The sequence below is a fragment of the Boleophthalmus pectinirostris genome, unplaced genomic scaffold (assembly GCF_026225935.1).
Source record: "Boleophthalmus pectinirostris isolate CB_2022bp ecotype Guang Dong unplaced genomic scaffold, ASM2622593v1 HiC_scaffold_23, whole genome shotgun sequence".
Lineage (NCBI taxonomy): Eukaryota > Metazoa > Chordata > Actinopteri > Gobiiformes > Gobiidae > Boleophthalmus > Boleophthalmus pectinirostris.
Window position 1 is genome coordinate 14,817,773 of NW_026571207.1, and position 26,603 is coordinate 14,844,375.

Sequence of the window (26,603 nt, forward strand, 5' to 3'; positions counted from 1 at the left end):
AATTCATGTTATCAGGTGCTAATTTTGAACATATCAAGACATAATAATTTCAGAGGAGAATGTAATGTGAACTTGTTAAAATCATGTTTGGATTATTGTGTTTTCTACATAAAGACATTTTTCTGAATACTTAGTTTTTATTTAGTTTTTGTTTTGTTTTTATCTCAGAGGACATTTTATTTCCTAAATAACAGTAGCCTTAAAGCGATTAGATAACTGCGTCAAGTGACAATACAAGTTTAAATCTTTACTTTACAGCAATATTATGCAGCCCTGTGCTTCTTAAACACATGGTTGACATTTTCCAATACGTAACACGAGAGGATGTTGGTTGTGGTGGACTGTTTCTTGTATTGTGAGAGACCACTCGCTCATTTTTACCAGAACCGCAGGGTCTGCATCAACAGGATACTGCTGCTGCTGCTACTGTCTTCACAAACTATATTTAGGCCTGTTATGTAAATCCACAATTTTCTACCATACATTACATACAAAAATACAAAAGAAACATCTAACATTCAGTAGGTGTTACTTTTCTGGTGGAGGGTTATTGTTTTGCCTAGAAATGTTCCAGCATGTTTTCAAAGCAATAAAATCACTAATTGAACACTTGCAAGATAGAAGTCATTATTGTTCACTTTGAACTGTCCAACTTTGACTATTAGCCAAAGAGAGACCTAACATCACTAGTATTATAACAAAGTACATAGGCTGTCACGATAATAAATTCTGAAGCCTGATATTTTGCTAAAGAGATAATATTCAAACTACTTTATGCCACTGATACAACAACAATAATGCGAGATAATTGGAATAAACCATTTTCAAATGAATAGTTTCGTTCAAAAGGCCTGAGCTGCAACAAATAAACAGCAGAATAAACCAATAATTAGCCACTGCCGTAAGCTATTCAGCCTGCTATTACTCAAATCTTATCGTATTACAACAAAAATATCCCAAATCTCACCACTTTTACAAAGAAAATGTACACAAGATAAATACTGAGCCCCAAAATATATCGTTTCATATACTGAAGTCGACATAGTAATTATTGTAAAAGTCGTAAAAGTACTTTTCCTTTTACTCTCTCATTCAGTAAAAAGTAAAGTAAAAGTAAATGCTCTCAGTGTAAGAGTTGGAGGTGAGAATCTGTGGTACAAAACAACTCTCTTCTACATCAACATTAGTCATACAGAGACAGTGTAAGAGAAAGCAGACCACTTCCTCTAACTGCCCCTGCTACTGTTCTTTGCATAACTGGGGCAAATTCGTTAAAGATTAAAAATTGCATGTAACTTCTGAATTCAGCATTATGAATCAAAATACCATTGAAAAGAACACTGTGGAAAGCTGATAAAGTTGTATGGGTTTTGCAGTGATGTATAGAAGATAAGAAGGGCAAATGTAATCTCCAAATCAACAAGGGGCCTATTCTGAAACAATGCTATTATTTCCTGTATCGCGTTTCAGTACCAAGCACAGGAAGTCAGAGCGTTGGTGGGTTTCGTCTCTGAAAATGTCGCATCACTCTGGCAGGCTACTTTTTACAGCACACTTTTTTTTTTTTAGTTTTCTGTTAAAGAGAAGAGCTCAGCCTAAATATGCAAGGGGTTATGTACTAAACATGTGTGAATGAAACAAAACATAACTCTAGATATCTTTTTGATGAGGATACAAGATTATAACAGATCAGAAAATAGCATAACATGGGCCCTTTAATCTATTGCAGTCTAGCTTTAAGTAACTAAAATGAAGGGTTGCAGTATAAATGTTGTTCACCTGTCTTAAAAGTGCATTGCGTTCCTTTACTTGTCTCCACGCATCCTAATTGTTCACAGTGATGAGTGCATACAAGCACTTTTAACACCTTTAAGAGACAAGAGAAGGTGCCTTGTCCTCAGGGTAACGCTAACAACAAGCATGCCACTACACACCTCCTGACTTTCCAACAATAACCCTTTATAATTAAATGCAGGCAGTACACAGTGGTATTGTGACCTCTAGACAGTGTTGGGTTAAAGTGAGTAACGTAATCTGCTTACTTTGGATTACTTGATATTGTCATGTTTTTTTAAACGACATGAATGTAGCAACCACATCCTGAAAATTATTGTTTGTTGTCTTCAAATTGTCTGAGCCTGAACTGTTTGCTGTAGAAAAACAAAGACCACGATATTTTAACATAAGAGGTTTTGTCTGTTAAAAGAGCCTTTCCTTAACCATATTAAAAATATTATTGATAGAGAAATTATTTTTTATATGACCTGGTTAGTTCTGGTTTAGTCCTAGTTTAGACCTGGTTCAGTCCTGCTTTAGTCCTAGTTTAGTCCTGGGTTAGTCCTGGTTTAGTCCTGATTTTAGACCTGGTTTAGTCCTGAGTTTAGACCTGGTTTAGTCCTAGTTTAGATCTGGTTCAGTCCTGCTTTAGTATTAAATTAGTAAGTCCTGCTTTAGTATTAAACCAGGTCTAAAATCAGGAGTAAAACAGGTCTAAAATCAGGACTAAACCAGGACTAACCCAGGTCTAGACCAGGTCTTTAGTTCTGGTTTAGTTCTGGTTTAGTCGTGGTTTAGTTCTGGTTTTAGACCTGATTTAGTCCTGAGTTTAGATCTGGTTCAGTCCGGGTTTAGTCCTAGTTTAGACGTGGTTCAGTCCTGGTTTAGTCCTAGTTTAGACCTGGTTCAGTCCTGCTTTAGTCCTAGTTTAGTCCTGGGTTAGTCCTGGTTTAGTCCTGGTGTTAGTTCTGGTTTAGAGGCGCACAGGAGGAAGCGCGGTTTACGCGAGAAAACACAGTCCACACGCGGCGCACGAGACGTTGGTGTCCGCGCAGTAACTACGGAAGGAGACGTGGTCCGCGGGTTCTTAGGTTGATAACGATGATGAAGGTGTGTGTTTGTGTGTGTTTGTGTGTGTTTGTTGTGTGTGTTTGTGTGTGCGTCCCCTCATGTGGCAGGTCACTATAGGACAGTACTGCAGATACTATGAGTCTATGCAGGTTGTTTTCACCAGTGCCAGTAGCTCCTGGGATGTAGCACAAAATGTGAAAACAGAAAAATACCGTCTTGTAATGAACTTATTTCAGCAAAGTAACTGTAATCCAATTACCACTCATTGAAACAGTAACTGTAACGGAATACAGTTACTCATAATTTGTACTCTGATTACGTAACAACACTGCCTCTAGAGGTGCTTATACGATGAGCTCTATTCACACTTACGTCACAAACCAGGAAGTTGTTTGGAAAGATGCGATGACAACTTCCTGTGGGCTCAGTCATTATATGTCATTATAGCATTTTGCTGTGTTTGGCTAATCAACAATTACAACCAGACCTCAGTTTTCACCATTTCCCCAGTGACACACAACTCCAAGAACATTAGGTAAATGTGATTAGAAGAGATGAGGGTGCCAAATTAAAGATAATTCCAAACAGCACATACATATGCAGTCTTCATTTTACCGCTGATCACATTTAATTCAGTAGGTTTTATCACAGTTGGGGAGCGAGCCCATTGTTGGGAATTACACTCGCAAATTCTTTCCAAATCTCTTCCTGGTTTGTGACGTAAGCATGAATAGTGCCTATTAGGGATGGGCATGATTAATCGATAATTGATCATTAAGAATTTCATCGATTATGTTAATTTTAATCGACAAACCGAATGTAGGTTGCTGTGCGTAGCATGACCAAACAGGGGTCCGTACATGTAGCTCTCTGCACTCAGAAGGAGCGAGCAAACACAAACATTCGGTCAGTCTGCAGCGTACCGAAGCTCAAATGCGTATTTAACGATGATTTGTACAAGAAATTCCCAAAAAAGGATTGATGTGGCTCTGGAGTGGTTACGGTTTATATGTCGTAAAGTTGAATTTATTTATGCAGATTAGTAGTGCAGATAGTAATAATAGTGATGATCATTTTAATATAAAAATGTTAATGATTAACCGATAATTGATCGTTAATTCTTCCGACGATCGATTAAGAAAATTTCATCGAATGCCCATCTCTAGTGCCTATATATCTGTACTGGGACAAGACAAATTTTGCTGAAGTACATGGGAAAATAATCAGGTATGGGCCCTTTAAAGTAGAAAAGATTTAGTATTTTGAATTACTATTTGACAATATAATAGTAGAAGACAAGTTATAGTAACAGGTAACATTTAAATTTGCTACGTGCAAAGAAATCTGATTTATTTCATTTTGTCTGAACTGTATTTCCATTTAAATGCAATCTCTGCCGAATGAGTTAATATTAACCCACACGCTGCAGCCTAAGTCCATAAAGTTGAACATTGGAGCATTGTAAGTTGTAGATAAATTTCCCACAACCGCACCCTGTTTGTATACTTACAGTTAGCCAACTTGCACCTGCTTTGGCCAATCATTCACTGCTTTTGTCACTACGGTACTGCAATATTTACTTGAACCATGGTGACAAAAAGTAGCATTGTGTATCTTTGGATTTATTCTTGGATAGCTCTAATTTCCTGCTTTAACATTGAAACCGAGAATGCACTGCAGAAACATGGGGATCCGGATAGCTTGTTTGGATTTTCTATTACCTTCCACCAACAGCTAAGTCCTACGAAGAAGAATCTGTAAGTGAAATTGCTGGGGCTGTCTTGTGTCGGTCAGTGGTGTTTTAGTAGACCAAAATTTGTATTCACTGACGAATCATTTCATTGATATTATGATGATTTACAACAGTAGAAAGGAGTGGTTAGTGAGTGAGCTATCAGAAGATTTAATGCTTTTGGTATTTACAAGTAAAAAGGCAGATTAAACTGACTCTTGTGAACTTTAAGCCATGTTAGAATGTTATTTCCTCCTCAAAAACATATCTGGAGTTGTGTTTTGTTTCATTCACACATGTTTGAGTAAACCTTTATTATTTGTCTGTCTACATCTCCAAGTGTTAGTTTTCAAGTTAACTGCTACCTTATGTTCAGTAGAGATTGGCAAATGCAGAGCTGAAATGATCCAAATGATTCTAGTGAAGGAGTTTAAAAACACAGTGGAGCACTTCTTGTATTACCACATGACATCACAAGGTGGAACAGAGTGTTTTCTGTTTGAGAAGTACTCAGCCTAAATATGCAGGGTTTGTGAAAAAAAATTGTGTATAAAACAAAACACAATTCCAGGTATGTTTGTGACAAGGAAAGATCTGAAAATACTGTAATATGGGCCTTTTAAACTCATGATAGTGTAATCTGTCTTTAAATAGTTATTTAGTACTTTTTATATTTTATTTTTGCATGTGTCAGATATATAGTAATATGTAATAGTTTTGACAGCTGCCACACCCCCTTTTAATCCAGTATATGACCAGGAATTTCTTTAGTCAACTACAACCCTAGAAATAGTTTGAAGTAGTTGAAAGATTTGTGTGTATATTGTCAAACCTGGTTGCAGTTTGTTGGTAGGAGCACCGAAATCGAAACATCAACACCATGACAATGTGACCGGTGTGGTTTACACCTGTGAACTAAGCGAGGCATCACAGCGTTGTCAGCCCATACAGTTTGACGGTGAAGGTATGTGTCAGCTGCATTCAAAAAAGGAAATGTTGACCTTATCTCTAAATATATGACTATATGTCATATTTTTTCATGCTATTATTTTATGTTAATCCAAAGCAAATGAGATTTAGGTGTTAAATGTCCTTCATTACTTAAAACTGATGTTTGCATGTATGTTATAATGCTATTACCACCTCAAAAACGTACCAAGAGCTGTGTTTTGAATATTATATTTGAATAATCCTTTATTATTAGGATGTTTATATCTCCAAATTTCAAAATGTTTTACCTTGAGATGTCATGTAGCTGTAGTTTTCAACCTAACAGCTCCTTTTACATTTAGTTCAGTAGAGGCTAAATATGCAGGGTTTGTGTGTTGAACATGTGTGAATGAAACATAATATAGGCAATTTAACATTACATAGTACCAATCATATTTAAATAGGGTGAGTATTGTATTTATTCTTGTGTATTTATATATTTTCATGTATTTCTCTTTTTGAACATTTCTAGAGTTCCTGAATAGCAAAGGCATAAATGGGCAATGGATGGGAGTGAGAGTAACAAGTCAAGGACCGGGAAAGAATGTAATGGTAAGATGCATTTACTCATCTATACACAATATACAATTTCTGAGAAACAGAGAGAGAGTGATGGGGAGAGAAAGGGGAGAGTAAGAGAGGGAGGAAGTAGAAGAGAGAGAAAGAGAAAAAACAACTGTCCTGGTGACTACAGAAACACTAAATACTAAATCATGTAAAATTGTAATTAGATCATGTCAATATTTCACACAGGCAATGTTGGTGAACTTTTTAATAGCAACTATACACACACATATCACATATTTGATCACTATATTCTTGTACACTGATAAGTCTTATATTACTCATCATGACAGAGGCAACAGGGGCAGTAGGTGGGGAAAACTAGACAACATCTGCCCAATATAAGCCTAGAGCTGCCATTACCAGAAAATCTATGAATCACCACCATACATCTCTCTATATTAGCAGATTTAGCAGAGTCAAATAACATAATCAAAATGACTATCTCTATTTCACATTCAGGTGGCTAAGATGTACTTATAATGTTGCGTTGTTGCTATTGCTAGGCTTCAGATGACGTCACAACATATATATAGGTCAGTAATATTTGATACAGATGAGGAGCAGCTAAAATTAAAATAGTTTTAGGGGCCCATATTACGCTATTTTCTGATCTATGATATAATGTTGTTTCCTCATCACAAACATACCCAGAGTTGTTTTTAGTTTTCATTCACAAATCCTGCATATTTAGACTGAGTTTGTGATGTCATGTGGTAATACAGGAAGAGCTTCACTGTGTTTTTAAACTCCATACATCTTCACTAGAATCATTTGGATCATTTAAGATCTGGAATTGCCAATCTCTACTGAACAAAAGATAAGAAGTAGCTCGAGTGTAACTTGAAAATTACTGATTCAAGGTAGAACAGAGCATTTTGAGCTTTGGAGATTTCAGACAGACTAACAATAAAGGGTTATTCAAAGTGTGAAGGAAACAAAACACCAGGTATGTTTTTTGCAGCGGTAATGGCATTATAACATGACTTAAAGCTCACAAAAGTCAATTTTGCTTAATACAGATCTTTAAAATTTAGCTTTCTGTTGTAACATAGCAAGTTCTTGGGTCTAGTCACTAATAGAAATGATCAGGTTCAATATTTGTGCATTTACCTTTTGGGTGATTTAATGGCAAAGTCGAACGTAATCAATAAGGAAAACTGGCTGGGACAAAAACTACAACTACAGTACATCTAACCTGTGCTGATTTTGCAGATGTGCGCTCATCGGTACAGACAGTGGATGCCAGGGCAGTACGTCCCTCACCTGCTGACCGGACAGTGCTACCTCCTCGGGGACGATCTGCGGGCAGGGGGTGATGAGAGGACCTGGAGGAGGGAAGTGTGTGACTCCCAACACCTCCTGACCAGACGTATGGACCATGAATGGTTTGCGTACTGCCAACAAGGCCACGGAGCTACTTTTGCAAAGGACAATACTTCTGTGATTTTTGGAGCACCAGGGGCGTACCAGTGGAAAGGTGTAATGGATGGGTTTGTTATTTTGGGAAGGAATTATTGAAATATGGGTGAACAAAAAATTTATATCACAACTTTAGATCATAATCTTAGAGCCTAGATCACGGTTTATGATTTATCTTCACCAACCTCCCAGAACTGCCTCATTGAGTAATTTCTGGCCAAATTAATTGGTGCTGTACTAGATTTTTTCAGTCCTAAAAACAGAACTAGTTGATTTTAAGTGGTCTGCAGTGGTTCAAGGTTCTCATTTACCTCATGCACTCAGTTATTCACCATGATCAGTTTATGAGCAGAGCAGAGATTTGATGTCATGGTAATGCTAACCCCATTTATGAGTTGCCATAGTGTAATACTAACAACAACTAGCATGCTAATCAAGCATTTTCTGGTTCTGAGACAGTACACAGCTCCTTTATTTTTACCCAAGAACTGTTTTTTAATAATATATTTGCACAGGGGTAAAACACATTTTGCTCAAATACATGGGAAAAATTTGGGTACAGGCCCTTTCAGTTTAAGTTTTCTCATTTTATTGTCCTGACCCTGCAGCATCTAGGCATCAGCAACTCCATCCTTGGCTAATCAGAGCACTTTTTACAGCCAAAACACAAACCACTCCCAGTCATCTTGTTGCCTCATCTATATATTCCTTTTAGAGTCAATGAAAGTCAGCTTCTGCTATTGGGAGTTCACACTTCACTGTGACTGGGTAAAGTCCCCCATCTGTCACACAGAACCAGACCGAAACTGACCATAGTGGGTAAGGGCGGGAAAAATCAGTTTGAGCATTTAGAACTGCATTCAACAGAAACAGACATTGCATCAGGGGATCACCAGACGAGCAGACTGTCAGGGATCAAATCACAATTCTATTTTCATCATCTGGCATACACAGTCTTACATAACTCTGTTTTTTTTATTCTTTTCACACACATTAGGAATTGTACGTATGGAACCTTTAGACAATGTTGATATTGACAGTGAAGACCCCCGTGAGACTGGAGACATTAACCAGTTCAACCCAAGGCTCATTCCTCTTCACCGAAGCAGCTACTTAGGTCAGTCCCTCTGAATTTAAAAAGCCCATCAGTCTGAGAATTTCCTTAAAAAGTATAAGGTATTTTTAAATCAATATTGCAATTTACAATAAACAAAATGTAAAATATGGCTCTATGTATATTATAGTTTATACAAAAGAATCCCCCCAAAATCACATTATGTCATGTCACTGTTTTAAATAATTTGTGGCTTTAAGATGAAGGCAGACAGTCGATTGTAAACTTAAATTTGAGTTCCTTCTGTGCAATTACACATTTTTTTCCCCAGGATTTTCGCTTGACACTGGACTGTCCTTGCTCAGAAAGGGTGAGCTGACCATAGTGTCCGGAGCACCCAGAGGAGGCTACAGTGGACAGGTGGCATTTTTGAAACCAGATCCAGACGCAAGTAGGAATCTCTCTGTGGAGTTCATCTTATCTGGACCCGGATTGGCCTCATCTTTTGGCTACGATTTAGCTGTAGTGGACCTGAATGGGGATGGGTAAGTATTTTAATTTGAAACTATTTTAAAGTAAAGTTGTGTAATTAATTAGTAATTTTTTTTGTGATTCAAGATCCAGTTGTTTCAGATAGTCAGTGACAAGTTTGAAGCTTTTTAATCAAAAGGTTTACAGCTAATCTAACAAATGTTTTGGCAGTCATCCGGGACTATTAAAAAGACATCGAAATATGGAGATTGGAGGCTTCTACACAGAAAATATGTGTTTACTGTGTGATCTCTTCTCTTTTTGATCTTTGTTATATATATATATATATAATATATAAAATAACATATTATATTATTAAAAAAACTTAAAATAACTTGCTTACAAAACAAAACTAAATCAAAATTATTTCGATCAATATGAGGCAAAAAAACAAAACAAAACATCATGATCATTATTTTAACATATCACCCAGCCCTAATCTTTGTTCTATTAGATTAAAAAAATAAATAAAAGCAGATTTGCGTTTACCATTCCAGGTGGGAGGACTTGGTTGTTGGAGCACCACAGTTCTTTGTCAAAGATGGTGAGGTCGGGGGAGCCGTGTATATCTATGTAAACAATAAAGGAACAAACTGGGTGCATGTAGAGCCCATCCAACTACTGGGACATGCAGACTCAATGTTCGGCCTCGCAGTGGAGAACATAGGAGACATCAATCAAGACGACTTTGGAGGTACACACTTTAGTTTGTTTGTTTTTTCCATTCATACGTGAGCAATTTTCCATATCAGTCTTGACATTGCAACCAGGTGCCAATAGTTTTACTGCTTAAAAGGCCTTCACTTCAATGTATTATGTTGATAATGTTCATGTTTCTCTTTCAACCTTAAAGCATGTGTCACACCTCAGTACAGCCAGCAGAGGGTGACAAAATCCCATGTGTTCCAATGTTGCAAGTCCTGCAAAAGACATTTTGGAGATGTTTTTGCTTTGCACAAAGTTGCGTTAAATAGCATTTTCTTGCTGAAATACAGTATACCCTGAAAAATTCTTACTCTGAGTGAGGTCACCTCTCCACAGAGTTAGTTAACATGGTGTTGTCATCTGCTTGTAATTTTAATGTCATACTGTCTGGAACTTTGGCCTACCAGGTTCCCTTAATATGTGTCAAAGTAATCATGTCTCTATGGAAACCAGCAGGTGGCTGACACTCTACCAGAAATGTTACATAGTGCAGCTTTTACACTTGAAATCAATTGCAGTGGTAACCAAAAGTATATATTAGGTTTGCTTTACTTGTTTTTGGACAGATATTGCAGTCGGAGCACCATATGAAGAATCTGGCCGTGTTTACATTTACTGTGGATCGCCAAGAGGGATTAACAAAAAGCCTGCTCAAGTGAGACTGATGATATTATTCCTAATTCTAAACTCGTCACTAAACAAACTATTATTTCCAGGTGATTTCACCAGGGTCGAATACAGTCACTTTGTTTGGATATTCTTTGTCTGGTAATCTGGATGTGGACAACAATCACTACCCTGATCTGGCTGTAGGAGCGCTCTCTGGAACCGTTTTTGTTTACAGGTGCTTAAGTCAAGTATTTTTTCAAGCTCACACAAAATATGAATAAACTTTATTTTATATTGTTTAGAGCAAAGCCAGTTGTCAGTGTCGCTATCTCTCTCAAAGTAACACCCAATGTGATTGACATAACAAAGGAGCAATGCCAAACACAGACTTGGTAGGACAATAATAGATTCCCCTTTGAAATACCAAGTACAAGTTATGCAATTCATTCTTCGTTTAATCTATATTGTATTACTCTTCCCAGTTATTTTGCAGCTAGAGCTTGCTACAGGTACACAGCAAATTCTGGGGCTTTTAACCTCAAACTGTGTAAGTACTGCTTCCATCTTGTTATAACACATGTAAAAGTAAATCTACTACAAATATACTACAATATAATGTGCTACAGTGTTAAACTATACCTTTGAGGCTGACTCTGAGAAAAGGAAGGCTCGACTCTCTACTCGGATGGACTTCTTGGACCCAAACAAAGGACAGCTGGAACTGCCTGCTCAGAATGTGGAAAAATGTATTGATAAGAGACTCAGACTTGTGGTATGTTTAATTTTATTGTTAGTAAAACATTTGCAATGACCAAAAACTGAACAAATTCATTTGAAATGGTCTACAGTGGTCTAAAGTTATTCCTCACTTACTTTATGCATTGCAATTAACTTTCAGAGACTATGAGTTTGCCGTCACAGTAAAGCTAACAACTAACATGCTAACATGCACTTCCTGATTATCCGTCAGTAAAGCAATTTATAATGCAGACAGTACACAGTGGACTTATTTTAAGCTCAAGAGCTGCTTATACAATATTTCTGTACTGGGGCAAGACAGATTTAGCTAAAGAAAGACTGGTACAAGGCCTTTAACAATAAAGAACCTTTTGCACTAGGGTTGCAATGATTAATTAGAATAAACTATTTCTGAATTTCTTACAATTAATCTAGTACAATTAAGCCATAAATATTCTCTATCTCGAAACCTTCATTCACCATATTTCAACCCTAATATGATTAAAAATGTGTTTTCAAAAATCTCAGTGTACAGTGTAAACAACTTCACTAGTCAAATAATCAAATAAATTACTGCTGATTAGTCACATGCTAAAAATGTGTTTAACCTTCAACAGCGAGAAATCACAGACAAGCTGCACAAGATTCCCATTTCTGTTGCTATATCCTTGGTAAGCTCCTCCCCCAGCCTCCAGACCAGCCAATCAGATCTGTCTCCTGTGCTAAACCTCTACCAGCAGAAGAAGGCCATCTCTGAGGTAGACCTACTGTCCAAATTTGTCTTTCACTAAAACTATAAATATGTTGATACTTTATATTTGAACTTTACTACAGATTACTTTGATAAATACAGGTTGTGGCCCAGATAATATATGCCAAAGCCAGTTAGCAGCTGAATACAAGTTCTGCTCTATACAGAAAGAGAACAGTAAGAATGTGTTTAAATCTCTCCACAGGTAAGGATCAAATGAAAACCATATTGTCACTACAGTCACTATAATATATATGATGTTCTTACTTGTTCTTGCTTAGAGACAATGGCCTTGCTGTTATCACTCCCTCTGATAGGGACATTGCATTGGAAATAAGTGTCACAAACAGGAACGGAGACGATGCACACCAGAGTGGACTGAGCATTACATTGCCAGATACTCTGTATTACACCACTGTCTACCACACACAAGTAGTAAGTACCATTGAAGCAAGGCTTCAAAGCATGTTTCAAGCTAATGTGGTGAGCCAAATGAAACAAGTGTGTAACAAGTGAGTCAAATGACAGGGGCCTTGGTTTGTGTGAATGCCGGAAATGTTTCAACATTCTGGTTGTTTTAAGTTCATACATACTGGTATGAAAGATTAAAATGGACTTCATATTCTTTGTAATACATTTATGACCACGGTAGATGGCAGTATTTTGAGGCTTCATGTTGGTGGAGATTTATGCACAGACTGGCTGTGTGTCATACGGCTAACTGGATGCACCGATATTTAGTTGTAAGCTGTTTCTTTGTTTCAGCCTACATAGGCCAGTCTACTGCACAAACAGTGAATATAACAACTTTACTTCACTTTAAGTTAAATCATAGGCTATCATAAACCAACCAAAGTTTAAGTTATTTCAGTGTCAAACCTTGAATACTCCATGGCTGAAATCCACCTGCAGTGGATGTCAGTCAAAAAAAAAAAAAAAAAAAACATTCAAAATGTTGCAGTCTACTCAGCACATTTAGCATTTTATAACTATAACTTTAGTTTTATAAAGGTATTTAAGTTTCTTGACTCTTTTTTACGTGTTTGTCTTCCTTGAGATATTTTTGCATGCTCAAGTTTTAGCTCCCTGCGTTACATGGCAATTTACAGGATTTGCCTAGAGCACCATCTGCTGGTTAAGTTCATACACTGCATAGAAAACTGATAAGGGCAAGTGAATAGTTGCTGTATTGCAATTCCATTGTTTATTTGTTACTTTCAGTCACAGAAAAGTTACTTTTATCTTATTCTAGAAAAGCCCAGTGAGCTGCACTGCCAACGAAAAAGGAACTCTGATCGACTGTGAACTGGGAAACCCACTGCAGAGAAATGGTGAGGTGAGGTCCACTATCCTGTAGCCTATTGGTGTGGTATTGGTTTGACAAAAATCATATTGACACACCTTTGCTTCCTGCAGGTTACATTTTATGTCATTCTTGCAACATCTGGCATCTCACTTAGCACAAAGCATGTTAACGTCACTCTTTTACTCAAAACGTAAGTAATTAAAAGCAATTACAAGCCTGATTGTGGACACTGTATTTGAAAATGTCAAAGAACAATGTTTGTCCTGTAGGACAAGTGAGCAGGTTATAAAGCCAGTAGAAGCTTTTGCCAAAGTTGTATTTGAACTAAAACTGCAGGTACATGGGTAGGTAATGTTTTAGAAATGTGTGATATAAAGTACTATTTGATAATAACATTGTTTATTTTGTTTTTTGTGTCTTTAGTCTTACCAGGCCCTCCCAAGTGTCTATGGGTGAAAGCTCGAAAGGCGAAAGTGCCATTAATTCTATCCAGGAAATAGGGACACCTGTTCAGTATGAGTTTCGGGTAAGTTAGACTATTTTTTATTTACAACATCTTATTGTAAACAACACTGCATTTTTCTTTTCTATTCAGATAACAAATTTGGGCAGGCCACTCAAATCCTTTGCAAATATATCATTGAATATCTTTTGGCCCAAAGAGAATTCTGTGGGGAAATGGTTGCTGTATTTGACCCATATAAGCAGTAAAGGTGTACAGCCCAATCTATGTTCACCTGCTACTGAGATCAACCCACTCAAGCAAATCAAGGTAAGAAGCCAGAATTAGGATTGCACAATTTTGGTGGGGAAATGTGTAATTGTGATTTCTCTGACCGTTTTGATTAGATTTGCAAAATAAAAGACTAGACTTCAACTAGAACTTGAAAACTCCAATCCCATAAATTTTGCTTTTATGGAGGAACAAACTACATAGAATGGACATGGATAGAATAATGGTAGCCTTTGCATTTTTATAATTGCTGCAGTAAAAATAGCTGAAGACAAAATTGCCAAATTTGTTTGGGATTAATTGTGCAGCCCTAGTTTATTTTATAGGCACAGTTCACTCAAGCCAAATTTTATTTTATTTTTTTCTATTTTTGCTGTCATTGTAGAACTGCCTTTTGAACTACAGCTTCTCAAAAAGTAACTTACTATCAAACCCGTTTGTTTCCTAAAAACAACCAGTAATTGTATCGTGAGATCTTGTGACAGTAGTTGTTGTGCCATCCCTACTACTTCCTATACTCATTTTCTTTTTTGTGGTTTAAAATACCTGTTTATTCTGAAGGGCTGGTCTGACATAAAAAGAAGGAAACGTCAAGTGGAAGGTGAACTTGAGCCACTGTCCACTGAGGATATAATATTTCTGCCTTTCAAAAGAACACACAAAACACTGGTAAGTATTTGCATTAAACTGTATTTGCATTAACTGCTTACAAATGTCTGTCTGTAATGTCCCTGTACATTTTCAGACATGTTCAGATGGACTGAGCTGTGTGGAGATACGCTGCCCCCTACAGGGTCTGGACAGCAACGCCCTCATAGTGCTGCACTCGCATTTGTGGAATACTACATTTACAGAGGTACTTCAAAGATTTTTGGGGGTAATTGCTAGACTGTTAAACTTGTTCTTGTATCTGTATTTGACAGAGGTGGGTAATACTCAGTTTCATCTACTCAGTTCCATTGACTGTTTAAAGAGTTTGTACATTTCAGAATACTTTTCTAGCAGCATACTTTTACTCCTACTTGAGTAATATTTTTTTATGAAAGTAACAGTACTCTTGAATAAAAATGCTGGTTACTCTTCCCACTAAAAGACTACAAATGACAAAAGCTTTATTTTCATTTGAACATTTCTGTTTCTTGCACTGTTCCTTCAGGTATGTTAAAATTTTTCAAATTTTTGTAGTCTGTCCTTTGAAAATGCCAGCTTTTGCATTGTTTCATGTTTTGTCCTTCCAATTACAGTGATTATAATTATAAATCAAATGTTACTATTTCTCTTCCAGTTCCTCTTACTTGAGTAGTAATTTTCCCAAATACTTTTTCACTCTTAACTGAGTCGTTCCTTGGGCCAATACTGTATACTTCTAATATCATTTTTAAGTAATATTACTCTTACTTGAGTGCAATTTCAGGTTTAAACTGTTGCTGTTTAATAAAGTTTTGAAAATGCTACTAAAATGAGTTTGTAACTAGTACATTATGTGGTATTTTTTCTGTGTACTTGACAAATTTGACAGCTTCCAGTTTCCAGCTTTCCATACTTTTTTGTTTTTTTTAGGATTATAGCTCATTGAATTACCTTGAAATTGTAGTGGATGCAAGTCTAAGTTTAACACAATCTCCAGAGAATATTGGACTGATATCTGATGGATCTTTAGCGAAGGTAAAATGGTGAATAAATACTTTTTGTACAATATAAAACTGTAATATATTTTGATTACTTTGTACAGGTTAAACTAACAGTGTTCCTTGAGAAGAAGGTTGAATACTTGACCAAAGTCGCTTGGTGGATCATCCTTTTGACGGTCATTGCCTTGTTGCTGCTGTTGGTGTTTACAATTTTCGTAATGTGGAAGGTAGCACAAAATTTTGACTGATTTTGCTTTAAATTATTATTATTATAGTACGTCTTATAATATTTTGTTTCTAGTACGGGCCAGCCAGCTGCTTTTCTTCCAACAAAAAAACAAATAATGAAGAAGAAAGACAAGAGACCGTACCCCTCAAACTCTAATGCATCTCCATATTAATGACACACAATGTAACTTTTCTAGTCTAGTAAGAATACTTGGTTTTAACGGTGTGGGTGGGTTTAGGTTAAGGTTAGAGTCAACTTTTGTCAATGAAGGGTCTTAAAAAAAGCATGGGAATCTGTATGTGTGTGTTTGTGAGAGAGCATGTTTTTTTTTCTTTTTACTAATAACACTTGTAATAATAGAAATGCAAGATATGTTTAATGCCTCACACAATAATGGCAGTACGCAACAATGGAGACAAAGTGTCCTACTCGCCACCAGAAAAGTTACAGTGATGCTATAAATTACTTTTGTTAATAAATAATTTTTTCAAATAATAACCAAAAGTTTGGTTGTCTGAAAACATTTAATAAGAGAATGACATTCACATTCATACCAAAACTATTACAACATACAAAGTGCTGTGCTTTACATCCAGTGTGCTGACCAAACCTTTAGCCAAAATCCAGTTAATTTGTAAGAGATAAGTCACAAAATGCTGTTAGAACAAATGTAATACATCACACGTGCATACAATTTCATTACCCCAAAAGATGTTGGCATACAGACATTTTTAAGCCTTGCATGAAAAACAGATATTGAAAAGGACTTTTTTCATTATTGTACGAAAGGCGCCAAAGTGTACTCATTTCCATAGTTTTTCATCATTCCTTACATTTCGCAAATAGTCTTTTAAAATTTAATAGACTACCTAACCATCATGACCTACTTTTGTGTCAAGACAGCCTTTGTGATAGGATTTAAGCACAGTTTTGTCTTCTTTTAAACATTCAATGTATCCCACGCTCAACTCACTTTTGCTTTAAAAATATTTTAAAAAGGACTTTTGTAAAAACGCACTTCAACACCACAGCTGGTGCCAAGACAGTATAAAACAACCATACAAAAAGTACACACTACAGAAAATGTAGTCAGTATTTTGCGATGCAACAATTTAGATTTTACAAAAAAAGACAAGTATTTATAAAAGAGCAACAGCAAGACATTTGATTACAAAACAACACAAAACTTATAAATTAAAACATTCAAATAGCTTTGGGTATTGTCCAAAATGTCCATTGGGTTTGCATTACAACAAAAATAAAGAGTTCCAAGTGTTGTGTCGAATTACAGTCCGATAAACTTTCAATTAGTAGTCATTCCTACATCATATACAAATTTTGACTGATTATTTTTACAAATTGTGCTTGTATTTCTTTAAAAAAAATGTATGCTTCCTTATAAAATGTAGTTATATTTTTCTCAGAATTATTCTGTTTTGCTGGAACAACTTATGTTTTGCTGGTGTGCCCAAATGTAATGAATTCTTTACGTTGCGCTATGACACTGCAGCATAGTATACAATCTCTGGGACGTAATGACCAACTATCTCCATATGGGGGCGATATTGAGCATAAAAGGCAGACACAAAGGAAGCGCGGAGAGGGTGGGCAGACTGGACGCCGATTTGGCTCTGCCGTGCCCACTTTTGTTCCACTTGGGGCCGTTTCTGTCGCGGTTCCGAGAGGGCTTCACTGGGTTAGAGTTGTGCGGGGGTTTGTTGAAGGATGGAGAGTGTGGTCCGTAGCCTGGCCAGTCGTCATTGTACCTTTCAATGTGCTCTCCACCTCCAGAGCTGCTGCCCTCCTCACCTAATGAAAGAAAGAACAGTTATAGACTATATATACACTAGGGCTGCAAGGCTAAGTGCAGTAAAAACGATAAATATCAAAGGATGAAATTTGCAAACCGTAATTTGTACCACAATTTTCTCCACAAATGATTCTTTCTTATTCTGCATAAAAAGCTGCTAACCTTGTAGTTTAGGTCTGTACATATTTTCTGAAATGTGATTCTTGTTTTTCAGTATTTTTGTCAATTCTGGACATAATGAAATTAACTTTTGCAACTGATTTTTTCATTCAATCTAATCACAATACTTGTCAATAAAAATATATATATAAATAAAAATTGCAATTACTTATTTTTCCCAAAGCGTTCAGTCCTATATATCTATAAAAGTATAAAACTATAAAAGTGACATTACCCTCGCTGTCCACAAAGTCCATATCCTGTCCTGTCAGAGCATGTTTGAGTTTATTCGAGGCCATCCGCAACTCCATAATCAGCTGTCTTGTCCGGACATCTGGCCGGCTCGTGTCCACTTGCACCTCAGGGTTATTGATCTGATTGATTAGGCCATCCCCAGTGACATCTGGTAAGTACCTATCAGTAGAGTGTGACAGAAACAATACAATATAAACAACAGTTGAAGTATTTGCATTGTAAAGATGTATTAGCCAGGCTACTAAAATATAAATGTGGACAGTTAATAATGTGGTGAAAGCTTGTCATGTTAAAACTAAAACTAAAGAATTGTATTATAATTTTCCTTGTCACCGACCTCTGCTTTGTAAGATGGTCTCAAAGTTGTCATCAGACTGAAGATATCTCAAATTTATGTTGTACATTGTTAGAATTTTCTAGACTGATTTTACAAAAAAAAAACACCCAAAAAAACATTTCTGAAGTAAACAACTTACTGCTCTTGAAGTAGCCCTTGGTCCTAAAAAGGTTGGTAAATCATGTTACAGAATAAAAGCTACACTGTTTTTTTTCCCCTGAGTTTTCCAATGTAGTTATAATTAAACCATCCTCTTTGAACCGCAGACTCTGCCGGCAGCAGAGCATCATTTTGTGTGCAATTGAAGCAGGCCCACACAGAACACAGGTGGATAAACAAGAAATAACCTCTGTCCTTTCTATTGCATCCTACCACCTCTTCACCATTGCTCACTCCTCCTCCTTCTCCACCTCACCATCCCCCCTCCTTCTCCCTCCCCAGGCCGTAAGCTTAGCTCTCCCTCACCTCCCCCGCGTCTGCCCGTTCCAGCAGCGGTCCTCGTTGGTGACGTCGGCAGCCATCTTCTCCTCGCTGCAGATGGTGTGTGGGAGGGACACCCAGAAGCCCTGCATAGGACGGAGCCGCTCCTTCAGCTCAGTGACCTGCACAGAGGAGGCGTGAAGAACTAGGTATGATGACTCAAGACTGCTTTGAAAAGTGTCCTTGTTTGGAGAGAGCTGAATAAAACATATGGATGGAGACAGTGCGCAAACTGGTTGAAGCAAAAGCCTCAGCTCTGACCCTTAAATTGAGTCTTTTCACTCCCTGAAATCCAACTAAAGATTGTTTTGGTTCAACTGCCCTTCTCTGGCCCTACTCTTTTGCTTCACTTCAACCTCCATGCCATTTTGACCACTCTATAGCTGCTGAAAACTGCTTTAATTTCAGTGGCTCACAAGAGTTCACACTTGCTTTGTGAATCAACTTTTTACATTACTGCTGCCATTCCATGTTTTATTCTTGAAGGACAGGGTGCTTAATGATGTCCTTCACCTCACTTAAATGATCAGAACTGTTAAATGATAAAATTATATACAAGTGCTTTGAGTGCCTTAAAGGTGGAAAAGTGCTATATAAAAATGTGATCATTTACCACTTATTTATATATATATGTGTGTGTGTGTACTTGCAATCAAAAAAGTTCATGTTTAAAAGCCGCATTTAAAAACATTACATTATACTGACTACATTTATTTTTGTTAACCTACTTCGTTTAATTTCTATGTTTTAGTCAGTATTCAGTAGGGCACCTGTTCATGTAACTAAGCTTATCTATTAGCTCATTGGAGAGTAACATGATTTTTCTTCTTCACCAGTCGGTCCAGATTAGTGCCTGCAGCAGTTGTGGGTTTCTCTTCGGGAGTGTAGGTCCTGAAGGGTCTCCGGTTTCCTTCTGAGTCTTTGGGTGATCGTTTGGAACGTGCTGGACGAGGGTTCCCACAACCCTGGAATACCTGAATGAAAAAAATAATAAAATGATAAACCTGTTCATTACAGATCTTCCTGAAAACAATAAATGAATGGTACCATCATCACAGGGCCTCATTTCAAGAAGCAGGTTTAATCCTGCAAGCACTTAATTGAATTCAAATTTTCAATTTCACAGAGAAATAGCCAAAGTCAGAGTGTGACTCTGAACTCACTCCGAACAAGGTGAATAACCTCTGAGTGGTTTTAACTCCAAACCCGTTTTCTGGAGCAGGAAAACAAAAATGTGCTGGGTGTGGGGAAGAAGGCTAAATTCTTTATTTAGCCAGTTAAGTGCCCATGGAATTTGAAATCTCATTTTCAGAGGAGTCCTGGCTCCAAAGTGGTGAGGGAAACCTACAGAGACAGAGAGATCATGCAATCTCCACACAGTAAGACCCCTCACTTTCTTTCTGGGAGGTTAATGACTATACCACCATGCTGCCCAATCAAACTCAAAGATAGTTTCATCACATCCTTTGAGAAATATGTGCCAAAGTTTCTATCTTTTCAAAAATTGTTAAAGTCTCAAATGCTTTTGCTTCTGGGACACTTGCCATGCTTTTAATCATACTCAGTCATAGTCTGTCGAAACAGATTAGACAAGACAAATATTTTCAGGAAAGGATTCTTACAGGAAATGCTACAGTGAAATCACCTGCTCATATTCTTACCTTGCTTGAGATGCTCACACTGTTCTCTTGCATGTGCATGATGGCTTCAGAAACCTTTATGGAGATCGAGTCAGCTGCAAGCTCTATGTTAAATGGCCCCTCCAACTTCTCAGCAACCTGGTACAAAGTATCTGGATGTAGACACAAACAGGAAAAAACAAAACAAAGTCACAAATACAGTGTGTAGAATGATTTAGTTAAAGGAAGCTTTAAAAAAGGAGAAAGTAAGTGATCAGTGGATGCATAGTGCCGGCAGTGAACATGAACAGAAAACCGGAGGGAATGTATGCAGCAGAGGAAGGCGAGGAAACTTAGAATGACAGATCAATTGTGGTGAAGCTTAGAGCCATGAATGATTAATACAGGGTGAATTCATTAGTAGGAAAGTGAAGTGCAAGTGAAAGCCAGATCATTTTATGACCATCAGGCATTTGTTTGTCTGCTTAGATCACTATACTACTGTTATTCAATATATCAGCACAAATAACGGTGTGTGTGCAATAAGAAGATAACAGCATATTCACTAAAAAGTCAGAACATTGTCCCACCCACCTATAAAGTTGTTCCATTCGGTGCCTAGGTCAGCCTGATTGGCCAGGCAGCCTTTCATCACGTTCAGGCACAGAGAGTGGCAAGGCCGTAGTGTGGTCATTCCACGGCACAGGGGGCAATACCACTGGCGCATCAGACCACGTACACACTCTGGATCTGCTGTTAACTACAAAACAATACATTTAGTAAAAAAAGACATTAGGCTTTTTTCAGGTACCAGTATTTAGTATGAAGTTAAAGCATTGTAAACAGTATTCATATAAAGTGGCTTCATAAAAGAAATGGGTCAATTGACTTCAAGTTAAACACGGCAGAACTGAAAGGTCCTACCTCTTATAATTTACTGGTGACAAAATGCTATGCAGCTTATTTGAACCCTACATGTGTAACCTAGATTCAGAATTTTTTGAATAATCATAAATAAATACAACGCTGAAAGTTGGGATAGATAAAAACACATTTTCTGAGAACTCCCAAGTGTTTAATGCAGGACATTACAGGATTACTCAAACATGCATGAATCAATCGAAATACAACTTTGAGTAAGATAATAATGAGGGAACAGTTTTATAACTTGTTTTTCAAAGCTCATAAAAGTTGATTCTACCCAATACGCCCCCTTTAATTAAACAGGGCACAACTTATCTGATGGTTATTTCTGCGAAGACTACTTACTTTTGTTGCTTTGTTGACAATATCCCGACCTGTTGCCAAGCCTTGTGAGAGTGCTCTAGCTGCAATAAAAGCTCTTGAAATCTGAACAATAACATAGATACATTTAATTAGTTCACTTTAGCATGTATGGTCATAATGAGGCAGTTTAAGAATACAGACTTGGATGCGTAGCTTGCGTGGCACATCTCCAAAAGGCTGCAGTTGTTCAGCATGTTTGCTAACACACTCCAAGTAGTCCTCAGTGAAATGATACTGAGGATTGACCAGAGAGAAGACCCTTTCCACCAGACGAGCCCAGAAGTCCGACAGGACCTCAGAGAGACTCACACTGCCCCCTGTGGACAATGGACATAGTGTTAGACTGGAGATGCTTATTCATGTGCCAGCCAAACATATTACCCAACAGTGACATACAATTCTACACACCCCAGTAATGCACTAGAATAGGAATATGGCTGTACAGTTAACCACATTTTATTCTAGACTGAGATTCAGTCATGTCTAATTATATGATAGAATCTTTTTAATCAAGTGGTCTACAGCTAATCTGTCAGTAAAAGCATGTTGTTAGGAGTTCAGATTTTGGATGACATTTTTGTGTTAAATGGCAATGATTAAAGCCTGTCTTTGTTAATTTCAAGAAATTTATATTGAAAGCATTTGAATCTTTTTTTTTTTAATTCTTCAAAATAGCATTTATCAATATATAGTAAATGCATATTTGTTTTTTCATATTGCCCAGCCCTAAATAGTACAAGATTAGAGGAAAGTACTGGATGTTTTCCTGTTGCTTTATCTTCCATCCATCCTTCCATGTTTTTAAATGAGTCAACAGGCAGACAAGATTGAATAAACAGTGCATCTGTGGTCTGTCTGGTAGACATCCTCCAGGCAGTCAAAGCAACAGCCTGTCACTTCATAATGATTATGCCAAAACATAGCAGCAACATACCAAAATAGTACAGAATTGTAAAAAAAATGTATTTGACATGCAATTATTTTATGTATTCTATTTACATTTACTAACAACTTCATTACACATAAATCATCTTTGTAGGTTGTGTTCACGTTGTAAAATTTGATGTTGTCATCATTTCAGATGGAGAGCAGGGGCATCTATAACCAAGGGAGATTTAATGTTTTTGAAAGAAATATCCAAATGTATGAATTACAAATGTTGTACCTTATTTGTTAAGAGATTGGCATGCCATATTAATCTTATGTCTTTGGGCTGAATAATGGCACCACTTTCTGAAGCCAACGTGAAACAAAAAAGCACTTTTGTTTATTTACACCAACAGAAAACAAAACTTGGTGCCAGTTTTTGTTTCATGTGAATAAGCCCAGTTATTAGAGATACAGTATACCATAAACCAGGTCAACAAAGTTGCAGTCTGACTGTTAAATAACTACCTCCACCATTTCATTCTGACTTATCCTCCTCAACTATAGGGATTCTACAATGTTGTGACCTCTCATGAAACAAACCACAAAATGGCTAAACATTTTATTCTCAAGCTGTAATCAAACAGATTTTGAAATGTGGAAATCAAATGTACACGATTTCACACCTACATCTTTCACAGCAGCAAAAACCCTAACGGTGACTCAACCAACCTGAATAATAACTACGCAGCTCCACAAACAGCTCCTGGAAAACGTGCGAGTTCTGGGTGAAGAGCCTCCCGTACGTCTTGGTAAACATCTGGTTCATTGACTTCTCCGACAGGTCTATAAGCTCTCGGAAAAACTCTTAAAGAAATACCACGACATATTAGGTGCAAATCCATCAACACCTACAGTTTTTTTTTCCCTTCTAAAATTAACGGCGTACATGGCGTTACATCGCACCATGTTCTGTACACTGGTAAATAACAAAATGTTCTTCATGTTAGATTATCTTTAGTACATGTATTCTCTCTCCCACTCATTGAACCTGTTTAAGGGATTCATCATTCCCTTTACATAAAAAGAAAAAGGGAAATGCCGCTTCAATGGTTACAAAGGAGAAGACATAAAGTAGCTTGAGTATGGAAAAAACCTCAAGAAATTGGAGGAACAAATGGGAAGAATACACATGCTGGCATTCATTAGTAAGGTTTTGTGATTTAGGTTTAATGCCAGTCCTCAGTTAGTAAAAACCTGTTAAAAACAGAGTTCAACTTTGAGGGAATAAACTGGCATATTATCTTTGTTCAAAAGTCTGCCTTGTCTTTTTTCATGAATCTTATTATTAAAAGTCATATTTTTTCCTTCATCTTAAAATGGGATGTACCAGATTTGTCTTGCCCCAGTTCAAATATATAAGCAGCTCTTGAGATCAAAATACATCTACTGTGTTCTATCTGCAGCTACTTTTGAAGCGTTTTATTATCTGAAATAAACCATACTATCAAACTAAAAGACAATGATACATTTTAGTGAAATAACACCCGGTCCTAATTCATACTGACATCCCAAACATATAAATAAAGCAACACTATAACAACAGTCTTACCATCAAACCTGCGGTGCCTCTGTGTGAAGGTAGTCAGCAGGAACTGGCTGCCATCTTCCACTGCTTTAAGGAAGTCCCTCTCACTTTGAAGTGCGAGGGTCTCCTCCATGTGACTAGAGCAGCAGGTGTAGTCCTGAGGGCACAGTCGTAGGTGCTCACCTGGGCCGAGAGAAAGTACAGTGTAAATGTGATTCATCTTCAAAAAGCACTTTGAAACGGGACCACACAAAATGAATAAAGACTATGTTACAGGGCAGACATTCCTTTAAAGATCCACTCTGTGACTTTTCTAGTGAGTGGGTCCAGCACCTTCTTATTTTCATGCAGCTGAACAGAACGGCAGGTCTTCATATTCACCTAAAAAAAACTATCTGCCAAGGGTACACTATGCAACTGTACTGGTGGAGGGTTGTTTTCATAGAGATATTGCGTTCTTAGTGTGAGCAGGGTCGCCTTTCTACAGATCTGACCTGTAACTTGTCAGTGGAGAAAGATACATTTAATGCCATACACAGAAATATATGGTCAAAAATGTTTGCCATGGAAACAAACCACCAGAAAAGTTTCATAGTGCACCTTCAAGCTGCTGTTTTTAGTCAATTTGAAATCATTCTGTTCATATTGTGCAATCAAAGATAAGGATGTAACAGATAATTGCAATATCCCAGCATGAATAATTCAACCTCAATCTGTCTTTGTCAGCCCGTTGTAAGGCTTTAATATGTCAAAGGTAATGAAATGCCAAGGGAAAAAAGGTAAGCGTATATAACCTACAGAAAGGCTGATTTTAGCACTTTTACTGTAGAATCCTGTTGTTATAATTGTGTTCAGACTTGTCTTGCAGCCGCTCCACCCTACTTGATGTTTTGTGGGGGGCTCTTTTGTTCTGTCTCACTATTAGTTTGCTCTCATCACACCATTTCCATTTCTAAACTGCCTCCCCGCATCCCTTCCTCTCCAGGCCATCTGCTCCCCTGGCCCACGGGATGGTGAGCCAGGTCCAAGCGGTAATAGCCCTGCAGCACACACGCACGCGCGCGCGCGCACACACACACACACACACACACACACAAAATAAATCAATAGGTCTCTTGTCTCAGTATGGTCTAAACTGCTGCTGTGTCAATCAATAGGAGAATATATACTATATAAAAATATATGGTATGATATTTAAAAAAAAAAACATCATTCATTTCCCCCATTCAAATTTCATTCATGCACTGTAGTCCCATCTATCAGTCTCACCCACACACAGAATAACAGATTACAAATTAAACCATGGAAAACCTATATGCTATTATGCCTCTTCATCAGATTAATTTATCACCAGTGCCCAGTGGCTGTAAATAGCCTGATAGTGAAATTTACTACAGCGGGACATTAGGAAAAGACTAATTAGGGGCGAGGTTCTTTGTTGCACCGGTGTTGGCAATTTGCTCATCCCCTAATCATCCAATTTGAGCCTCACCATGAAAAGAGGGGAGGAGTGACCGGCTTTTGAGCACCAGCATTCACATTCCCTTTGAAAATTATTACTTAGCCTATTCCAACCATTTATGGCACTATGGTATCGATCGCAGGGTGACCCAAATGTGAAATACAATGTGCAAGTTTGTAGACTACTTTTCCAGTTCCAAAAAAACTGAACGGAACACCATCCTTACTTACCGGAGATTTGGGAGACCGGAGCGCTGCCAGTGCTGTAGCCCTTCTCTGCGTACACCTGCCGGGTGTCAGCGCAGCTCCGAAGCGCGGAGACCCGGTGTCCGGTCCCCAGCAGGACGGGTGCAGTCCACAGGAGCACTGCGAGGGGACAGTGTGCGAAAGCCCACGGAAAATACATCCTATCTACAACACCCGCAAGAAAAGCTTGGTATCAGAACAGCTTTGTCTGCCTTTCACCAGGAAAGCAAAAGTCGAAAATTACAATGAGTCGATTAAAATGGTCATGGCTTTGTCCTCATTGAACACTGAAGAAATTATAGTTTAGGCATCACACATATGTTTCCACACAGCAGTATCCAATGGATTTCCCCTTCACAGGAGCTCCGCTAAACCAAATGTGTGTGTGGCACAGAGGGACACTCCCCGAGCACGAGTAGAGCGCATCCTCTGAGTCTCGGAGCATCGTGCATGAAGCGTGCGCAAGTACAGCTTTAGAACCGGATGTGGTAACTTCAGAATACGAAAATTTTCCAGATATTTCTTCCCGCGCCTTTTTAATAAATTTTAATACACTAAATGTTGCATTTAGTTTGAAACATCGATGCTATACTCATGTTTTTTTTTGCTTCAATAACTTAAAATCACTAATGATCTAAACGGGGGATTTTAT

The 26,603-nt window shown here is 37.6% G+C and overlaps 2 protein-coding genes across 3 annotated transcripts; one reads left to right on the top strand and one right to left on the bottom strand.

Moving 5' to 3' along the window:
• Positions 1-5,424: 5,424 nt before the first annotated feature.
• LOC110159061 (integrin alpha-6-like) lies at positions 5,425-16,275 on the top strand. Its single transcript, XM_055159267.1, has 23 exons — positions 5,425-5,543; positions 6,042-6,121; positions 7,349-7,613; positions 8,553-8,672; positions 8,941-9,154; positions 9,638-9,834; positions 10,412-10,500; positions 10,562-10,689; positions 10,757-10,846; positions 10,937-11,001; positions 11,081-11,226; positions 11,810-11,950; positions 12,027-12,148; positions 12,225-12,378; positions 13,196-13,279; positions 13,360-13,439; positions 13,673-13,775; positions 13,845-14,021; positions 14,544-14,651; positions 14,728-14,838; positions 15,543-15,647; positions 15,715-15,840; positions 15,915-16,275. The coding sequence occupies exons 2-23, from the start codon at positions 6,077-6,079 to the stop codon at positions 15,996-15,998; spliced, it is 2,754 nt and encodes a 917-aa protein (XP_055015242.1). The 5' UTR covers positions 5,425-5,543; positions 6,042-6,076; the 3' UTR covers positions 15,999-16,275.
• A 72-nt stretch (positions 16,276-16,347) lies between these two features.
• gpc2 (glypican 2) lies at positions 16,348-26,389 on the bottom strand. 2 transcript variants are annotated; one of them, XM_055159621.1, is made up of 11 exons: positions 25,937-26,389; positions 24,269-24,427; positions 23,389-23,523; positions 21,931-22,106; positions 21,772-21,852; positions 21,097-21,262; positions 20,545-20,675; positions 19,717-19,857; positions 18,869-19,005; positions 18,047-18,225; positions 16,348-17,651 (listed from the first exon to the last, which is right to left on the bottom strand). In XM_055159621.1, the coding sequence occupies exons 1-11, from the start codon at positions 26,109-26,111 to the stop codon at positions 17,386-17,388; spliced, it is 1,746 nt and encodes a 581-aa protein (XP_055015596.1). In that variant the 5' UTR covers positions 26,112-26,389; the 3' UTR covers positions 16,348-17,385. The 2 variants fall into 2 exon arrangements, with proteins under 2 accessions (XP_055015596.1, XP_055015597.1); XM_055159622.1 differs by lacking the exon at positions 25,937-26,389 and adding an exon at positions 25,043-25,136.
• Positions 26,390-26,603: the final 214 nt, after the last annotated feature.